The 19,035-nt window shown below is 42.1% G+C and overlaps 1 protein-coding gene across 1 annotated transcript in view; it reads left to right on the top strand.

Moving 5' to 3' along the window:
- F5 (coagulation factor V) overlaps positions 1 to 18,166 on the top strand; it is a 139,975-nt gene extending 121,809 nt beyond the window's left edge. Inside the window, exons 23-26 of the mRNA XM_040338047.1 lie at positions 1,584 to 1,728; positions 3,600 to 3,751; positions 6,864 to 7,046; positions 17,768 to 18,166. Coding sequence (XP_040193981.1) covers positions 1,584 to 1,728; positions 3,600 to 3,751; positions 6,864 to 7,046; positions 17,768 to 17,911 — 624 coding nt within the window. The 3' untranslated portion in view covers positions 17,912 to 18,166. The remainder of the gene's footprint in view (positions 1 to 1,583; positions 1,729 to 3,599; positions 3,752 to 6,863; positions 7,047 to 17,767) is intronic.
- Positions 18,167 to 19,035: the final 869 nt, after the last annotated feature.

Below are 19,035 nucleotides of genomic sequence, written 5' to 3'. Positions count from 1 at the left end.
TCTTACGCCGTCGTATCTTGGGTGCATATTTACGCTGGCCGCAAGGGGCGCTTACGTAGATTTACACATAGAATATGCAAATGAGGTAGATATGCCGATTCACAAACGTACTTGCGCCCGCTACGCCATTTACGTTAGGCTTAGGTCCGGCGTAAAGTTACCCGTGCTATATGAGGCGCAGCCAATGCAAAGTATGGACGTCGGAACAGCGTCGTATTTTACGACGTTTGCGTAAGTCGTACGTGAATGGGGATGGGCGTAGGTTACGTTCACGTCGACTAAGCATTGAGCCGGCGTAATTTACGGAGAAAATTTGACGTGATACTGAGCATGCGCGTGCATGCGCCGTTCGTTAGGCGTGTCATTCACGTGGGGTCACGAATCATTTCCATACAACACGCCCCCTACCAGCCTACTTTGAATTACGCGGGCTTACGCCGGCCTATTTACGCTACGCCACTGCAACTTACGGAGCAAGTGCTTTGTGAATACTTCACTTGCCTGTCTAAGTTGCGGCGGTGTAGCGTAAATAGGATACGCTATGCCCAACTAAAGATACGCCATTGTATCTGAATCTGGCCCAGTGTGTTTTAGGTAAGATAAAATAAAAGAAAAATGCGCACTATTGTTTCTGGGCCATACTACGGGTACAAATATACGTATGTGGTATCGCTGCGATCGTCAGGAGCCAGAGAATTTATTTTGGGATGTTTGGTAAGTTATGTTAATAGCAAGAAATATACATCAACATTTTTTTTTAAGAAATTTATTTTTACTATTTTGGGCTAGTTTTTCTTTGATAATAAAAAAAAAAATCAGGATATATGCATTACCATTTACCACCAAAAGAAAGTCCAATTTGTCCTGAAAAAAAAAAACAAGGTATAATTTACCTGATACATAAAGTAGTTGCGATGATATGTTTTACTAAAGCATGTCAAAGTTGCAAAATTGTGTTCAGGCATTAACATTTGTATTATCCGCCGTCGTTAAGGGGTTAAGATGGTGTAAAATGCCTTTAGAGTTCTAGTTTTTGGTTGCAACCTTAGACTAGATTTTGAACGCTACTCAAAGCCAGTTACATTCCCAAGATCCACAGGTAGAGTGGTGCAGACTACCAAAATGTCCATCCAGAGCGATGCATACATCAAGTGAAAAAAGACGCTGCTCTCCCGACCAGTCACCGTAGCATAGGAATTAAGATCGATTTCAGCCTGCAAGTTTCTGCCAAAAGGCCACCCCGCTTAGGCGTTTTGCCCTGAGGTAATTGTAGGGTAGTTTTTGTCTGCTTAATTTTTTTCAATGTTTATCGTATAATTCTGCAGAAAATTCAGCATCCTCTACTACAAAATCGTAATTTTGAGATACCCTATAAAGCATATCCACTTCTTAGGATGTTGACTTTTCAGCTTTACTTTGCACAAGATGAAGAATGCTCCAGGTGGTTATAACTCCACATGCTTTACAAATCAAATTATGTGAATATGTGACAGCACATATTTTTGGATCCACGTATGTTAGATACACTTTTTTTTTAGATATTTATTACAAAATGTAATCAACAAACCTTTATTCATCTTCAGATTTTTCAAGGGAATACTGACTCCTCAAGTATAAAAGAAAATCAGTTTAATCCTCCAATTGCAGCACGATACGTACGAGTTTATCCCACAAAGTACTCCAATAAACCAGCTCTTCGCATGGAATTGCTTGGGTGTGAAATAAGCGGTAAAGTTGTTTTAAGTGATTTAGTGTAAACATGTATGGAATTTTAAATGATTATTATTGGTGGCAGGTTAGATTTCTTTTAACCTAATACAAGAAATAAACAACTCACTATTTTAGTTGAATAAAACTTGATTTGCCCATTGTCTGTAATACATACAGTGGGGTGAACAAGTATTTGATACACTGCCGATTTTTGCAGGTTTTCCTTCTTACAAAGTATGTAGAGGTCTGTAATTTTTTATCATAGGTACTCTTCAACTGTGAGAGACGGGATCTAAAAATCCAGACAATTACATTGTATGATTTTTAAGTAATTAATTAGCATTTTATTGCATGACATAAGTATTTGATACATCAGAAAAGCAGAACTTAATATTTGGTACAGAAACCTTTGTTTGCAATTAGATCCATGTTCGCTGACATCCGATCTGATCTGCTAAAATCAGACAGATGGCGATACGTCCTATCGGATCAGGTGAGATCTGATGAAAACGGACATGCTGTCCGTTTTCGTCCAATCTCTCCATAGAAAAGCAGTGGCGCTCGACAAGCCCCTCCCCGCTCAGTGAGCAGAGAGGGACCTGTCATCAACTGAGAGATCTCCCGCTGAGTTGGCGAACCGCTGCAACGGATCTGTCCCCATGTGGAAGGGACCTTGAACTTTAAACGTGCACAGACAAAATGTCATATTGTACACAGCTTGATAATTTGATTAAGACTTATGTTAAATTTAGAATTAACCAATTTTACACACATATCATGACAAAACCGTTGGCTTTAGCTTTTTAAAGACAGACAAAACTGTTTATGTCTCTTAATATTTGGAATATAATTATTTCATACTGCAGTTAAAAATAATACAACTCCAGTTTGCTCTGCCATATATATTTAAATGGTTTTAGTAATGTATATGCAAAAACAATTCAAATACCAAAAAGGTATACATGAAAAGATTAATACGTTACCAGGACTTAAGAATTCTGTCGTTTTGAGAAGCAAAGTCCCAAAGGGACTTCTTTCCACATTCCTACATCTTTCCGCCTTATTCACCTCCTCATCTTACCAGACTCCTCCAAGATCTCCTCAAAAAAAAGTAAAAAAAATCACACTACACAGGTTTTAAAGGTCATTTATTAGGCAGCTCCGGGGGTGTTCTTCCGACTTCGGGGGTCTCTTCTTCTGCTCTCAGGTGTCTTCTTCCTTCTGCCGGGCTTCTCCACTGTCTTCTTGCAGCTCTTTTACCAGTGGGGGGGCCCGGTCTTCTGTCGTCTTCTCCCCTCTTCTCCAGTGTTCTTCTGCCGGGCTTCTCCACTGTCTTCTTGCAGCTCTTTTACCAGTGGGGGGCCCCGGTCTTCTGTCGTCTTCTCCCCTCTTCTCCGGTGTCCTTCTGCCGGGCTTCTCCGCTGTCTTCTTGCAGCTCTTTTACTAGTGGGGGGGGGGCCCGGTCTTTTTTCGTCCTCTTCCCTCTTCTCTTCTTCGATGTTGAAACGTCGCTTCCTCACACTGTAGTGCTTAAAATACATAATAACATAGCTTATTTATGAATAAGTCCTCTGGTGCAAAGAACACTACTGTTAGCTCATGTGAAACAAGAGCTTCTTACCATTTTCTTATCTTGTTTATTTTACTAAGTGTTCAAACCTTTGAATTATAACCTGGGAAAATGGAATAGACAGACTTCTTCCCCCATGTTCATATGAAAAATATACAACATACAGGCTATATATATATATATATATATATATATATATATATATATATATATATGAATTATTTTTATTTTAACCCCAATAGTTCTGACAATAAGATATATTATACTAGTTTTACATGGTGAAATTATGCATTTTGATACGATATGGTGTTCTTTACAGGATGTTCAGCTCCCCTAGGCATTGAGAATTTAAGTATTAAGGATGAACAAATAACAGCTTCCTCATACAAAACTTCTTGGTACACATCACCATGGGTACCATCTCTGGCGCGCCTCAACAAAGCAGGATCTGTTAATGCTTGGCAAGCAAAGGTATAATAAAAATTATTATTTAAACAAAATACTATAAGGACTACATTGTGCAGTATAATCAGCCTTAGAAGGCTGGAGGTTTTAGCTTTATGATAATTAATACTAATAGGATTGTTACAAGTGACATAAAAAGTGAAAATAATTGAATCATGTAATCATCAGTGAGTAGTCAGAATCTATTTGATGTAAACTGTACTTCTATGCTTTTGTTTGAATGGCTCTGTTATGGTTTCTGTAAAAATAATCTAAGCGAAACTGCAAGTGTCACTTTTTTTGTTTTTGATAGCATGGAAAAGTGTTACAATTGTATTAGATTGTATTTCTGTTTACTAAATGGCATTCTAATAAAGGTATATTTAAGCTAAATCTGAAAATTAATACTTATAATATCATATAATGAAAAGAGATTACTGAATATACTTGAGTATAAGCCGACGCGGATATAAGCCGAGGCACCTAATTTTACCACAAAAAAATGGGAAAACATATTGTTTCGAGTATAAGCCTAGGGTGGGAAAACGCAGTAGCTACTGGGTAAACAATGCCCATCTGCAGCCTCACTGTGCCCAGTTGTAGTCTCACTGTGCCCAGTTGCAGTCTCACTGTGTCCAGTTGCAGTCTCTCACTGTGCCCAGTTGCAGTCTCTCACTGTGCCCATTTGCAGCCATACCTTTCATTACTAAGACAGCGTGTGTCTCCCGCTGTGTAATGCAGTCTGTTCGGCCGTCCATTGAAACAAAGCCCCGCCTCCTCCTCATCCGTCCGTGATAGAGGAACACTGATACGATGCTGGGAAACTGTATCAGTGTTCCGCCTATCACAGACGAGGAGGAGGCAGGACTTTCTTACAATGGACGGCCAAACAGACTGCATTACACAGCGGGGGACACACGCTGTTTTAGTAATGAAAGGTACGGTTCACTCGAGTATAAGCCGAGGGGGAGTTTTTTAAACCTAAAAAATGGGCTGAAAAACTCGGCTTATACTCGAGTATACACGGTATATGCCCAGTGCGTAAGGTCATCTTTCATTCCTGCTTGTCTGTCTACAAAGTCCACACACTCACTAAAGGGTGGAAAAGGCACATTGTGTTTTCATTTGTAGTTACAGCCATGAGCAACCCATCTTTCATGTAACTCATAAGGAAGTTTTTGTACTAAGGAGTTAATACCTCTAGCAGAACAGTGTACTCTCTATAGCCTCTGGTGAGCCATAACATATATTCAGTCTGTTCCAGATGTTTGTAAGGCCTATGTCAGGGTGGTTTATATTAATGTCTCTGATCCTTTTGGCATGTTCAGTAGAATCATTGCTAAGCCACTTTACGAGGAGTTCTATCTGTTCCCTGCAGGATAGATCTAGACCTTGAATCACACTCTGGAAAGAGGATCGCCAAGCCCTGTAGTGTTGAGGGCGATCACTAAATTTGACAAGTCCTTGGGTAACTAACTCACATTTGGCAAGGAACTTGGCAAAGTCTACAGTAGCCTGATTGGCATTGGGGTAGGCTGTTGATGTATTGTGGTGCGGTGTATAGGCATACCTAGGCATACCTGGTACAGTCTCTTCTTTAGGCGCGCTGGGCTTGTTGCATACACCTTTGGAGTGAAGACAGGTGTTTGATGTTTGTATGAAGGCTGGGTACCTTGTGGAGTAGAAGGTTTGGTTGGGACTGGAAAGTCTGGAACTCTGTGAGATTTTTCTTGCTTGTAGCACTGGGGTCCAAGGTCTTCTTGTTGCTGCTTTATTTGATATGACTCACTGATGTGATGTGCTGGTAGACATAATCTGACGTGCGTTGCGAGGTCTCTTTTTGGTCCTCCTCTAGGACTGGTATGCTGTTGCCTACTCATCATAGAAGGCTGCTTCTAAAGCTCCTGCTCCTGCAATTGTGGCGGCAGTGTCTCGGTCCATGGCCAGCCTTTCCATGTTAGCTTCTTAGCTTGCTGCAATTTCAGAGAAGCCTCTTGCTGAGCTAGCTCGGCCTCCAGGCGTATTCTTTGTTTTTCTTTCTCTTGCTTCATGCATACTCTTTCCTTCTCTCTTTCTTGCTCCATGCGTACTCTTTCCTTCTCTCTCTCTTGTTCCTGTCTCACCTTTTCTGCTTCAAGGTGGGCCTTTTCTTTTTATATCTGCAGCTCTTGGCCTGCAAATGCGGCCCTGGCTCTTGCTGCTTCAGCTTTTGAACGGGCGATAGCTGCTGCATTTGCGACAGATGACCCAGATAAATGTGTTTTGCAAGAAGACGTCCCACTGTGAGACATGGCTGCGGGGAAGAAGCTGTCTTGCTATATAGAGACCGTTCTAGTGTCGATGCTGCTTGACAGAGCGCGTCTCTGTGTAGTGTGGCTGCGTGCTTCGCCTGCCGCAGGCCTGTTTCTTTAAGGCCTCTGACTGTATGGATACTGCGTAGCCCTGGGCTGTACAGAAGTAAGATTATATTCCCTTCAGAGGTCAGCTTAAAAATTTCACTGTTCTGTCTCTAGGACATATAGCTAAACCTTTTTGTCCCATAAACTTCAGACACCATATTTCTTTGATCTCAGTTTTATTAGAACAAGTCAGGTGAAACTACAAAATAACAGAAATAGACCTCAATAAGTACAATATTGCATACAATACAGCAAACATTACAGAATCAACGATATACAATACAAGATGAGATAATAAAAACATACTTTTTAAGTTCTCTAAGGGGTGATGGGGATATATTGAGAAAGACATGTCCTGCTTCCTACAGTATCTTCTCAAATAATGGTGGCTGGTTCACTTCCTGTAAAGATTCTACCCAGAATTCCCTGCTTACTAACAACTTCCTAAACTACACACAAAGGAAATCAAATAAACAGAATAACTGGAGCAATACCAAAATAAAACGCTAGATGGCGCCTGCACTCCGCAAATGATTGTCTTATGTAAATGACAAACTTTACATGTAATTTTAACAACACAGATACAAATAATCAGCATAGACATCTGGTGGACAGAACAGTCTGCGGTAGATAACGTAACATCTAATGTGTAGTTCTCCCTCATACATTACTTTGTATATTGTATGACGTACCTGCAGGTAATTCAAATGTCCTTTCTTACTTTTATTTTCTTCATATAGTCAAATAACAACCAGCAATGGCTACAGATTGACTTTCTTTCAATGAAGAAAATTACTGCTATTACAACACAAGGAGCAAAACAGTTTACTAGTGAAATGTATATACAATCCTACAGTATTCACTACAGTGAAGATGGAAAGAGCTGGAAAACCTACATAGATGATTCCACCTCAATGGAAAAGGTAAAGGGGCTGGGTGCTGTTATATGGAGTGGAGAATAGGGGGACTGAAAATGGCAATATGGAAGACTCTAGGGGCCAGATCCACAGAAGAATTATGCCGGCGTATCTATTGATACGCCGCGTAATTTCAAAGTTCCTGCGTCGTATCTTTGTTTTGTATCTACAAAACAAGATACGACTGCATCTGGGCTCGATCCGACTGGCGTTCGTCTTAGTACGCCGTCGGATCGTAGGTGCATTTTTCCGCCGGCCGCTAGGTGGCGTTTCCGTTGAATTCCGCGTCGAGTATGCAAATTAGCTAGATACAGCGATCCACGAACGTACGTCCGGCCGGCGCATTTTTTTACGTCTTTGCATTTGGCTTTTTACGGCGTATAGTTACCCCTGCTATATGAGGCGTATCCTATGTTAAGTATGGCCGTCGTTCCCGCGTCGAATTTTGAAAATGTTGCGTCATTTGCGTAAGTCGTTCGCAAATAGGGATTTGCGTAGAATGATGTCACCGTCGTAAGCATTGGCTTGTTCCGGTTTAATTTCGAGCATGCACACTGGGATACCCCCACGGACGGCGCATGCGCCGTTAAAAAAAAAAAAAAAAAAAGGAATTTACGTCGGGTCACGGCATATTAGCATAAAACACGCCCCCATCACATAGATTTGAATTGTGCGCCCTTACGCCGGGAGAATTACGCTACGCCGCCGTAACTTTAGAGGCAAATGCTTTGTGAATACAGCATTTGCCTCTCAAAGTTGTGGCGGCGTAGCGTTACTAGGATACGCTACACCTGCATTAAAATACGATCCGCTATGTGGATCTGGCCCTAGATGTGGCTGGGTACTTCAGGATGGAAGGGGCTGGATGCTGAAATATGCATATAATGGGCTACAGGGGAGTGGGTGCTGCAAAATTAACAGGGCTGGGCAGGGGCCCAGGGGCATTTTATGAATTCAGTGGACCTGTGTGCAAGAACATATGTTGGGCCCTATTTCTCGATAAATGAAAAAACGTTGTGTGTACTGCAGTGACATGGTTTTCATTGTTCCCGGTGTGTTAGGATTATTAAAAGATAAGGACTCGCATTATGTGCCACAGCAAGAAGTGGGTGTGGGCAAATTGTGTTAAAATTGTGTTAATGGTGGGAGGGATTTAAAGGAGAATGTTAAAGCAAAAGCCCTTTTCCATATTAAAATGTTTATGCCCTGTACACACGATCGGTCCGTCTGATGAAAACGAACCGATGGATTTTTTCATCAGATATCCAATGAAGCTGACTTTCATCAGTCTTGCCTACACACCATCCGTTAAAAATCTGATCGTGTCCAACGCGGTGACGTAAAACACAACGACTTGCAGAGAAAAATTAAGTTTAATGCTTCCGAGCATGCGTTGACTTGATTCTGAGCATGCATGGATTTTTGACCGATGGATTTCCCCACAGACAATTGTTTTTTTCTATCGGTTTTTTAACCATACGAAAATTTTAAAACAGGTTCTATTTTTTTTCACCGATGGGGAAAAAAACTGATGGGGCCCACACACGATCGGTTCGTGTGATGAAAGCGGTCCATCGGTCCGTTTTCATCAGACAAACCGATTGTGTGTACAGGACATAACGTTGCTGTGCCACAAGTAAGAGACTTACAGACATGTATAAACCTAAGCACAATCATAAAAAAAAAAACTCTTACATATGATTTGTGTACAATAAAAATAGACAGAGCACTAACACTTTGTCTGAGCCCACCTTAAAGAAGAACTTCATTAAAATAGACAGGGTCTGGTTAACTACCAGAAACTATTGAGGCAATAAACACTTTGGCCAAAAGTATGCAATGTACAATATAGTGTATATAGTGCAGGAGTGTGTAATGTACAATATAGTGTATATGGTACAGGAGTATGTAATGTACAATATAGTGTATACAATGCAGTAGTGTGTGTATTGTACAATATTGTGTATATAGCACAGGAGTGTACAATATAGTGTATACAGCACTGCAGTGTGTAATGTACAATATAGTGTATACAGTGCAGTAGTGTGTAATGTACAATATAGTGTATACAGCGCAGGAGTGTGCAATGTACAATAGAGTGTATATAGTACAGGAGTATGTAATGTACAATATAGTGTATACAATACAGTAGTGTGTATTGTATAATATAGTCTATATAGCGCAGGAGTGTACAATGTACAATATAGTGTATACAGCACAGGAGTATGTAATGTACAATATAGTGTATACAATGCAGTAGTGTGTAATGTACAATATACAGTAGTGCAGGAGTGTGATATGTACAAAATAGTGTATACAGTGCAGGAATGTGTAATGTACAGTACAATATAGTCTATATAGTGCAGGAGTGTACAATGTGAAATATAGTGTTTACAGCACAGGAGTGTGTAATGTACAATATAGTGTATATAGTGCAGGAGTGTGTAATGTACAATATAGTGTATACAGCACAGGAGTGTGTAATGTACAATATAGTGTATATAGTACAGGAGTATGTAATGTAAAATATACTGTATACAGTGCAGTAGTGTGTAATGTAGAATATAGTGCATATCGTGCAGGAGTGTGTAACATGCAATATATAGAAGTCTGTCCCCCAGATCAAGCACCCCCCAGGTCAGTGTCCCCCAGCACATTCGCTCTCCAAGTCAGTGTGCCCCAGCACAATTACCAACCTCCCAGGTCAGTGTTCCCCAGCACAATTACCGCAATTACCCCTTAGGTCCGTGTCCTCCAGCACGAACACCCCCCAGGTCAGTGTACCGCAGCACAATTACCCCCAAGCCAGTGTCCCCCCAGCACAATCACCATCCCCCTCAGTTCAGGGTCCCTCAGCACAATCACCATCCCCACCAGTTTAGGGTCCCCCAGCACAATAACCATCCCCCAGTTTAGGGTCCCCCAGCATAATCCACCAGTTTAAGGTCCCCAAGCACAATCACTTTCCCCAGTTTTGGGTCCCTAGCACAGTCACCAAGTCCCTCCCCTTAGTTAACAGCTAACAGACCTCAGACATATCTCTGCAGCATGTGAAGTTTCCTTCCTCCCGGGCTCAAGATTACATCAGAGCCATATCCCCCAGTGATGCTGAACCACCCCCAGAGTTAACAGCCCGTGGCAAATCCTGAACAGCAACAGGCAAGGGGACACATGCAGCAGGACGCTGACAGCCGAATACAAACAGCGGGACATGGGCAGCGGGATACAAGCAGCAGGACAAAGGCAGCGGGAATCAGGATACAAGCAAGCAGCAGGACATAGTTAGGGCAGTGACAGGCGTGGCTGCAGCACACAGTCATATTTAGGATTAAAATTCTCCTCCATGGTTGCATTGTTGACAGAGCACAGTGGGCCCCACCTCCTTCAGTGTCCCTCAGCCCCACTGGGGCTGAGGGAAGTCTTGCAAGTTGGAAGGGGACTGGGTGCCACACAATGAAAGGGGCAAGAGGGGCTGTGCCTTGCAAGATGGAAGGTTATTTAGGGGGGTGGGTGCTGCAAGGTGGAAGGGGCTAGAGGGAGCTGAGCTGGGAATTTAACATAAAAGGTGCTTGATGAGGCTGGGTTTTTCAAGTTAAAAGAGGCTTGAGGATGGGTACTGCAAGATGGACAGGTCAAGAAGAAATTGCAAAATGGAGGAGGCTAGAGAGGGCTGGGTACCTCCATATTAAAGATGCTGGAAGAAGGTGGGCCCTAAAAGATTGGGGGGAACTGGGTGCTACAAGGTAGAAGGTGCTAGAGAGGGCTTTGCAGTGCAAGATGAAAAGGGCTGGAAAATGTCATTCATTGTTCGATTTTTCCATTTGTTTGTGGGGTCAAATCAACATTCATTTTAAACTACAGTGACAATAAAATTTGAAAAGGCAAGATGGAAATTTTTTCTCCAACAAACATATTTCTAACAGTGTATGTGGTTTTAGTTCAGGAAATTACATTACATTCATTCTGGTGCAGCTGTACATGTTAACCAATCAGCGACTAACTTCAGCTTGTTCAATGAAGCTTTGGCAACAAGGCCGGGTTCACACTGGTACGACACTACAGTCGTACTACTTTGGATCCGACTTTGCCCTGCGACTTGAAGTCAGAGACGCGTCCGACTTCAATGAATGGGGATCCCGGCCAATACCAGGCACTGTGTTTGGTATGAATCTTGAGGGAGAACTCCACGCCAAATTTTAAATGAAAAAAACGGCATGGGTCCCCCCTCCAAGAGCATACCAGGCCCTTCGGTCTGGTATGGATACTAAGGGGAACCCCCTATGCCGAAAAAACGGAATGGGGTCCCCCCAAAATCAATACCAGGCCCTAATCCGAGCACGCAGCCTGGTCAGTCAGGCCTGCCCCCCATCACCACTCTGACCCAACTGTAGTGCCCTGCATCCCCGATCTCCCAGGAGCCCTCCCTGCACTGCAACAGGCCGGCCTTCCCTCCAGCAGCAGCAGTTGTTAGCCCGGAAGGGAGTCTGGATCGTTTGGTGTGAGGATTTAGAGTGGGAGGGGCTGGTAAACATGTGTTTACCAGCCCCTTTTCTTTCCTAGGTGGACATAGTGAGCGAACGGTACCGGTCGCTCCTGTGTTTAGCTGTCATGGTGGCATAGTAAACAGTGTTTACTATGCCCCAGTTTATTAATGAATGGGAGCGTCTCTACAGACACTTCAATCCATTCATAAGCATTGAGCCTGCAGAAAAAGGGACTGAATCTGTCTAAACAAAGAGACATTAGAGGTCTGTCTAGACCCTTGATGTCTCTCCAAAAATAAAAATAATTGCTGTGTCCCAATTGACATAAATATGACTGCACAAGGATCCCTGTGCAGGTAAACCTGGCAGTTTCATGGGTGTACGCTTTAGCACACCCCACTGAATGAGGCCTTAGTAGGAATTTAGCAGGAATTAATTAAGTTATATTGTGTTTATGTGTGCAAATAAGGATTTTTGGGTTTTGTGAAAGTAGTGATTTGATAAACATTTGCGCAAAAATTGCAGGGCCTTAAAAATATGTAGCGCCTTCTTTTTATCCTACCGGCCATGTGCTTTCAGAAAAATAGGATTTTTTAAACAGCTTACTTGTAAAATCATTTTCTTGGAGTACATCACGGGACACGGAGCTCTGTTAATTACTTAATGGGTTATATCTCATCCCCAGGTGATTGGACACTGACACACCCTAATTAAGAGAGAAGTTCCCCTCTATGTAACCCCTCCCATATGGAGAGTACCTCAGTTTTGTAGCAAAGTGTGCAGCATTGCCAGCAGCACCTGAGAGACACAGAGTGTCCAGGGGACATAACACAAAGCAATAAGTATCCCAATATAAAATATATACATATATATATCTATATACACCGTATTTATCGGCGTATAACACGCACAGGCATATAACACGCACCCTAACTTTAAGAGGGAAGTTTTGCGAAAAAAACTTTCCACAGCCCCCTGCGTATAACACGCAGGCACAGTTTACCCTCTATTTTCAGGGTAAAAAAGTGAGTGTTATACGCCAATAAATACAGTATATATATATATACACACCTCAAAATAAGAGGGGCAGGAGCTCTGTGTCCTGTGATTGTCCTCCAAGAAAAGGGTTTTACAAGTAAACAGTTTAAAAAATCCTATTTTCTTTTTTGTACATCACGGGACACAGAGCTCTGTTAATTACTTAATGGGATGTTCTAGAGCAATGCTTAACTTGAGGGGAGGGGGACACAGATCAAAGCCAACCGCCATCGGACGTGAGGAACTATACTGCTGTCTGCAGCACACTGCAACCGAAGGCGTTATCCTCATGCCCTCTTACATCCACTTGATTGAATTTTGTGAACGTATGGACCAAAGACCAAGTTGCAGCCTTGCAGATCTGAGCCATGGAGGCCTGGTGATGCACTTTCCATGAAGCATTTACTGCTCTGGTTGAGTGCGCTTTCACATGAAAAGGAAGAATTTTCTTCTTCAAACCATAAGCCTAAACAATAACTTGCCAAACCCACTGGCAGCCCAAAAAACATCAGTTTTTTGTATCTGAGCCGTTGCTCAGATACAGCAACAATTTCTCTTCTGTCTTGATTAAGATAAAATCCTGAAACCATCTTGGGCAGAAAAGTTGGATGGGGATGCAACACCACCCTATCTTTGTGAATGATTAAATAGGGCTCCTTACAGGAAAAAGACGCTAATTCCGATACCCTTCTAGCAGAGAATATAGCAACTAGAAAGACCAACTTTTTTGTCAACAAAAACAAAGGAATATGATGCATTGGTTCAAAAGGTTGTTTTTGTAAAACAGACAAAACTAAATTCAAATCCTATGGGCACAAGGGAGACTTAACCGGTGGCCTTAAATGCAATACCCCTTGAATAAAAGCCTGGACCAAGGAATGAGAGGCAAGTGGCCTTTGAAAAAATATTGATAAGGCCAAGATCTGACCCTTGATGGTGCTCAAGGCCAACTTCATTTCCATTTGTAGAAAGGCAAGAACTCTACTAATGAAATATTTTCAAGGATGCCATCCCTTGGATTCACACCAGGAAATGTGCCTTCCAGATTCTGCAATAAATGAGCCTGGAGGCCGGCTTCCTAGCATTAATCAGAGTGGAGCAAACCGGACCCGAGAGTCCACGACCTTTTAGGATGTAGGTCTCAACAGCCAAACCGTCAAATTTAGGCTTTGTAAGGAAGGATGGAACATTGGTCCCTGTGAGAGCAGGTCTGGGCATATACGATATCTGTATACCACGATCTTCTGGGCCAAGCTGGGGCCACCAGAATTACCGGTTTCTTTTCCTTCTTGACTCTGCGAAGGAGTCGTGGTAAGAGCAGAACCGGAGGAAACGCATAGATCAGAGAAAACTGTGCGTGCACGCATGTGCTCGCTCATGGCAGCCACGGCCCCCGCTGCTCCAGTGTACAGAAAAGTGTGCTCCCCGCATGCACATAGGGGGCGGTGGTGAGCGGGGGAGAGATGACCTTATGCAGGGGGATCGCTGTGGGACCGTGGACAACATGGGACCCCCTTCACCCTTTTTGTGGCAGAGCCTGAAGCGGAAGAGGTGAGCAGATCCTCAGATCGGCTGACCTGATCCTGAAGAGCATGCAAGTAAAAACACCAGGTATGTCTCTTTACTCCCTCTAGTGGAGGAAACAGGTAAGACATGCAACTCATAGAAGAGAACCCATGAAATTTTCTCAGGGTTGGCTTCACTTACCTTATTCCCTCCGCCGGATACTGTTGAAGAGCAGACAGTTCAAACCTTCATCCATCACGGCGGGCTTCAGGGTTCTGGGTTCCTACTTAAAGGAGGCCTCTTCCCTGGACCTGTAAAGCACTCTGCCAGAAACCTTTGGGTATTTTTTAATATGTGCCACGAAGTGCTGGATCCCAGAATCCAGTCCTACAAAAGAGACATTACAGGCAAAACCTTGCTTTTCCGCGAGGCCCGGGGTAAGGTACCTGTGGTAGGTGGTAGGTAGTGTCCAAAGTGCAGCTTGTGTGCTGAGGACTCAGGCGAAAACTTAGTCAAGCAGGACAGCAACAGATCAGGCAAATCGGTACACGATTGAAATCCAGAGAGTGGTCAGGCAGGCAGAGGTCATACATGAGCTGGCGTCGATGTACAAAATCAGCAGGCTAGAGAATAGTCAGGAATTCAGGCAGGAGTTATACATGGAAATCAGAGTCACAAAGCTTTTATCACAACACCCAGGGAGCTAGTCCACACAAACGGGCACTGAGAGATAGGAAGTGCTGCTATTTATGGGCTGCTTTGATTGTAGATTGTCCACAGCTGGCAGCAGGTGGGGCAAGTGAGTCTAAGGTAATGCTTCAAACTGAGAGGACATTTCCATAACTCCAGAGCTCCTCCATGGCACACCAGGTAAGACTGCAGCTGTGGGCCCAGGAAGATCCCTGTTCAAGTACACCCAGGTACATGACACCCGGATACCATCCACTTTGGCGTTTTTTCTGACCTTCTTGGATGGATCCGGTTGTGTAGCTCCTTAACCACTTAAACCCCGGACCATTTTGTTGCTAAATGGCCGGGCCACTTTTTGAGATTCGGCACTGTGTCGCTTTAACTGACAATTGCGCGGTCGTGCAACGTGGCTCCCAAACAACAATTGACATCTTTTTTTTCCCCACACATAGAGCTTTTTTTGGTGGCATTTGATCATTTTTGCGTTTTTGATTTTTTGCGCTAAAAACAAAAATAGAGCGATAATAAAAAAAATGCAATATTTTTTATTTTTTGCTAGAATAAATATCCCCAAAAAAGATATAAAAAAATTATTTTCTCAGTTTAGGCCGATACATATTCTTCTACATATTTTTGGTAAAAAAAAAATCGCAATAAGCGTTTATTGATTGGTTTGCACAAAAGATATGATGTCTACAAAATAGGGGATAGTTTTATAGCATTTTTAATTATAATAATTATAAAAATGCACTGATTACTGTGTAAATGACACTGGCAGTGAAGGGGTTAACCACTAGGTGGTGCTGTAAGGGTTAAGTGTTCCCTAAGGAGTGGCTTGCTGTGACACATCACTGATCGTGTTCCCGATGACAGGGAACAAGATCAGTGACAGTGTCACTAGGCAGAACGGGGAGATTCTGGGCCATATTCTCATAGAAGTTACAATAGAGTATCTCAGGATGCTCCATCGTATCTCCCTTTTTTGGCCCGTGTATCTATGCGACTGAGTCTTAGAATAATTTTCGCATAGATACACTTAAGATCCGCCATCTGTAAGTTACTTACACTGGCGGATCTTAAATGTAATGACGCCGGCCGCCGCTAGATGGCATTTACGTGAAGGACTCATTTGCGTATGCAAATGATCCTTCTACGCCGATTCCCGAACGAGTTTGCGTCGCGTAACCGGCGCTAACGTCGTTTGCGTAAGCGGAAACTTACTCCTGCTATATGAGGAGTAAGTTTCCGCAAGTCCCACGTAGGCCATGTTACGGATGGCGTCGGGTCCGCGTCGTGTTTTTTCGTCGGGTACGTCGTTTACGTAAGTCGTTCTTGAATACGACTTTACGTCAATGACGCACACGTCAGCGTCATTGACATTTTCCGCCGAGAACTCGAGCATGCGCACTGGGCTTTTTGAAGCCCGGCGCATGCGCAGTTCATTAGAATCGGGGGCGTGCTTAATTTGAATACAAGCCGCCCCCTTGGAGATCCGCCAGGCTACGCCGGGGCATTTACACTCTGCCGTCCCAACTTACGGAGCAAGTGTTTGGGGAATACAACACTTGCTCCTGTAAGTTGGGACAGCGGAGTGTAAGTGCCTTAAGCGCAGCCCGTGGATTTTTAGAGAGAATATGGGCCGTTGTGTTTACACTAACATCTCCCCATTCTATCTCTCCGTGAGGTGATCACGGGTATGCCCGAGGTGATCGAGTCCACGGGACCCACGGGCAGGCTCACAGAGATCGTGGTGGGCACGCACGCGCGTGCCTGCAACAACGGCTTCTTAAAGGGGACGTATATATACGTCTTTTTACCTGCACGTGCCATGCTGCAGACGTATATCTGCATGTGGCGGGCGGCAAGTGGTTAACCCCCGGAGGAATCCTCAGCAGAGCTTCTTCTTAGCACATACTTTAACCGTGACAGACACCATAGACACTGGTGAAAGAACTGAGGTACTCTCCATATGGGAGGGGTTATATAGAGGGGAACTTCTCTCTTAATTAGGGTATGCCAATGTCCAATCACCTGAGTGAGTGAGTGAGAAACTTACAGTATATAGCGCAACACATGCAAACTGAATCGCCTCTGGTGATGAGATATAACTCATTAAGTAATTAACAGAGCTCTGTGTCCCTGTGATATATATATATATGGTTTGGTCTGTCTTTTACAAACTCTGAAAGCCATCAGTGAATAATGAAAACCTCTAGATTTTTAGAGAAATCTTTACGGGCACGTTCGATTTTCACCATTTTGCAAAAAAGTTATTTAGTAGGGATTTAGGTGAAATTTTGTAAAACTAACTGTGTTTTTAATCTGCTGATAATGGTTTTAGTGTATTTTTAGTGAAATAAAAAAAAAAAAACATTCACGCAAATATCAAGGGGCCTTGAAAATCAGCAGTATCTTATTTTTATTCTACATGTCATCTGCTTTCAGAAAATGTATGTTTTTTGGGAGTCTTTAACAAATTATTAAAACTGTAAGGAAAAAATTCAAATTTTTTGAGAAATTTGGATATTAACACTTTTGCGTCTGTTTTCACCATTTTGCAAAAGGGCGCAATTTAAAGTTACAAATATTTGTTAACTCAATACAGGTTAAGCTTTTATATTTAGTAGGAATTTTGGAAAATGTGCTGTATTTTTATCTGCTAATAATGATTTTAATGTATTTTTAGCAAAAATAATGTTTAACATGTGCGCAGATATCATAGGGCCTTAAAAATCATTATCTTCTTTTTATTCTACTGGTCCTGTGCTTTCAGAAAATCTATGGTTTTGGTGAAAAAATATATAAATCTATGGAAAAAATGCAAAGATGGTCTGGCCAGCTGAGTTTAAAAGTGGAGCTCAGGGCCTCACAGCAAAAAAAAATTAGACGACAACAGTTTATATTTGTGATTTTCTAGATTTTGTTATCATCGGTTTTGTAGATATAAAATTAGATGTGTATTATTTGACTATTTGACTAAAAAAGTGAATTTTACTGTACTTTTTTTAGATATTCAGAGGAAACAGCAACAGTGCAGGATATGCTAAGAATAATTTCAACCCTCCAATATTTTCACGTTTCCTGAGGATAATTCCAAAAAGTTGGAATCAAAGCATCATCATGAGAGTGGAACTCTATGGTTGTAATATTTAAAGTCATCATTGAAGTGTTCCGAATGTATGGAACATGTTTTGTGTTACAGTAACTATCCAGAGACACATTTGCCTTGTTAATTTGTGGTCTGTATATTCAAACAAATGTTACCATTTGACATATTCTTTTTTTAAAGTTTTTTTATTTATGAAAATTGTTTTTGTGATATCTTGGTTGTTTTTTATAAAACTGCTTATTTCTGTTACTGAAAATATAATCTATTAAAATGAACTTGTACTCAAAATTTAACATAAAGCTATATGTTTTTTTTTTTACTTTCAATTTGTATTATTTTGGACAAAATGCATTCCAATATAGATGAATACAATTAATTGGTATTGCTTATCATATTATATAGAACAGATAACAAAAATTGAGAAATGAATAGCAAGAAGTAATAATAACCTTAAGGTACAATATCTGAAGTTTTATATCCTACTACCGCATACCCGAGTGGGATCATACTGTTGGCGGGAGCTGGTCATCACATTTTTAGACATGAAAAGAAGAAGAGGGGTCTATAAAAAATGAAATATCTTGGTGTGTCATACAGTATAATCGATATTCTTTAAGTAATCGGAGGCTCTTGGGTTATTTATCCACGCTTGCCATTTTTTGGGGAAAATAGTGATAGAGAAATTTTGGAATGCTAACATCAATTTGTATTGGGACTGAGTATTTAGTCTTATGACATTTGACAAGTTAGGAGCTTCTGTGCATTTCCACATGTTGGCAATGGTAAGTCTCGCTGCTATTAGGACATGTGATATAGCAATGTGGGTATATATCTAGATTTAATCCTACCAATGCTGTTTCCAGTGTCAGTTCTGTCAGATTACCTGTAAGGTCTGCAATAAAGGAGGAAACTGAGTTCCAAAAACTTGAAAGGTTCTTGCATGACCAAAGAGTATGGTATAGGTTTCCCACTAATTCCTCACACCTCCAACAGATAGGAGAGGTGGAAGGGAATATTTTGGACAATCTATAAGGCCTGGTACACACGATAGGATTGATCCGCGGATACGGTCCGCCGGACCGTATCCGCGGATAAATCCTCTGCGGATTTTAATCCAATGGAGTGTACACACCATCGGATCGAAATCCGTGCGGAATTCCCATTGCGG

Source organism: Rana temporaria, chromosome 2 (assembly GCF_905171775.1).
Source record: "Rana temporaria chromosome 2, aRanTem1.1, whole genome shotgun sequence".
NCBI classification, from domain to species: domain Eukaryota; kingdom Metazoa; phylum Chordata; class Amphibia; order Anura; family Ranidae; genus Rana; species Rana temporaria.
The sequence above is the reverse complement of the archived record's forward strand: the minus strand, read 5'-3'. Positions and strand labels throughout refer to the sequence as shown.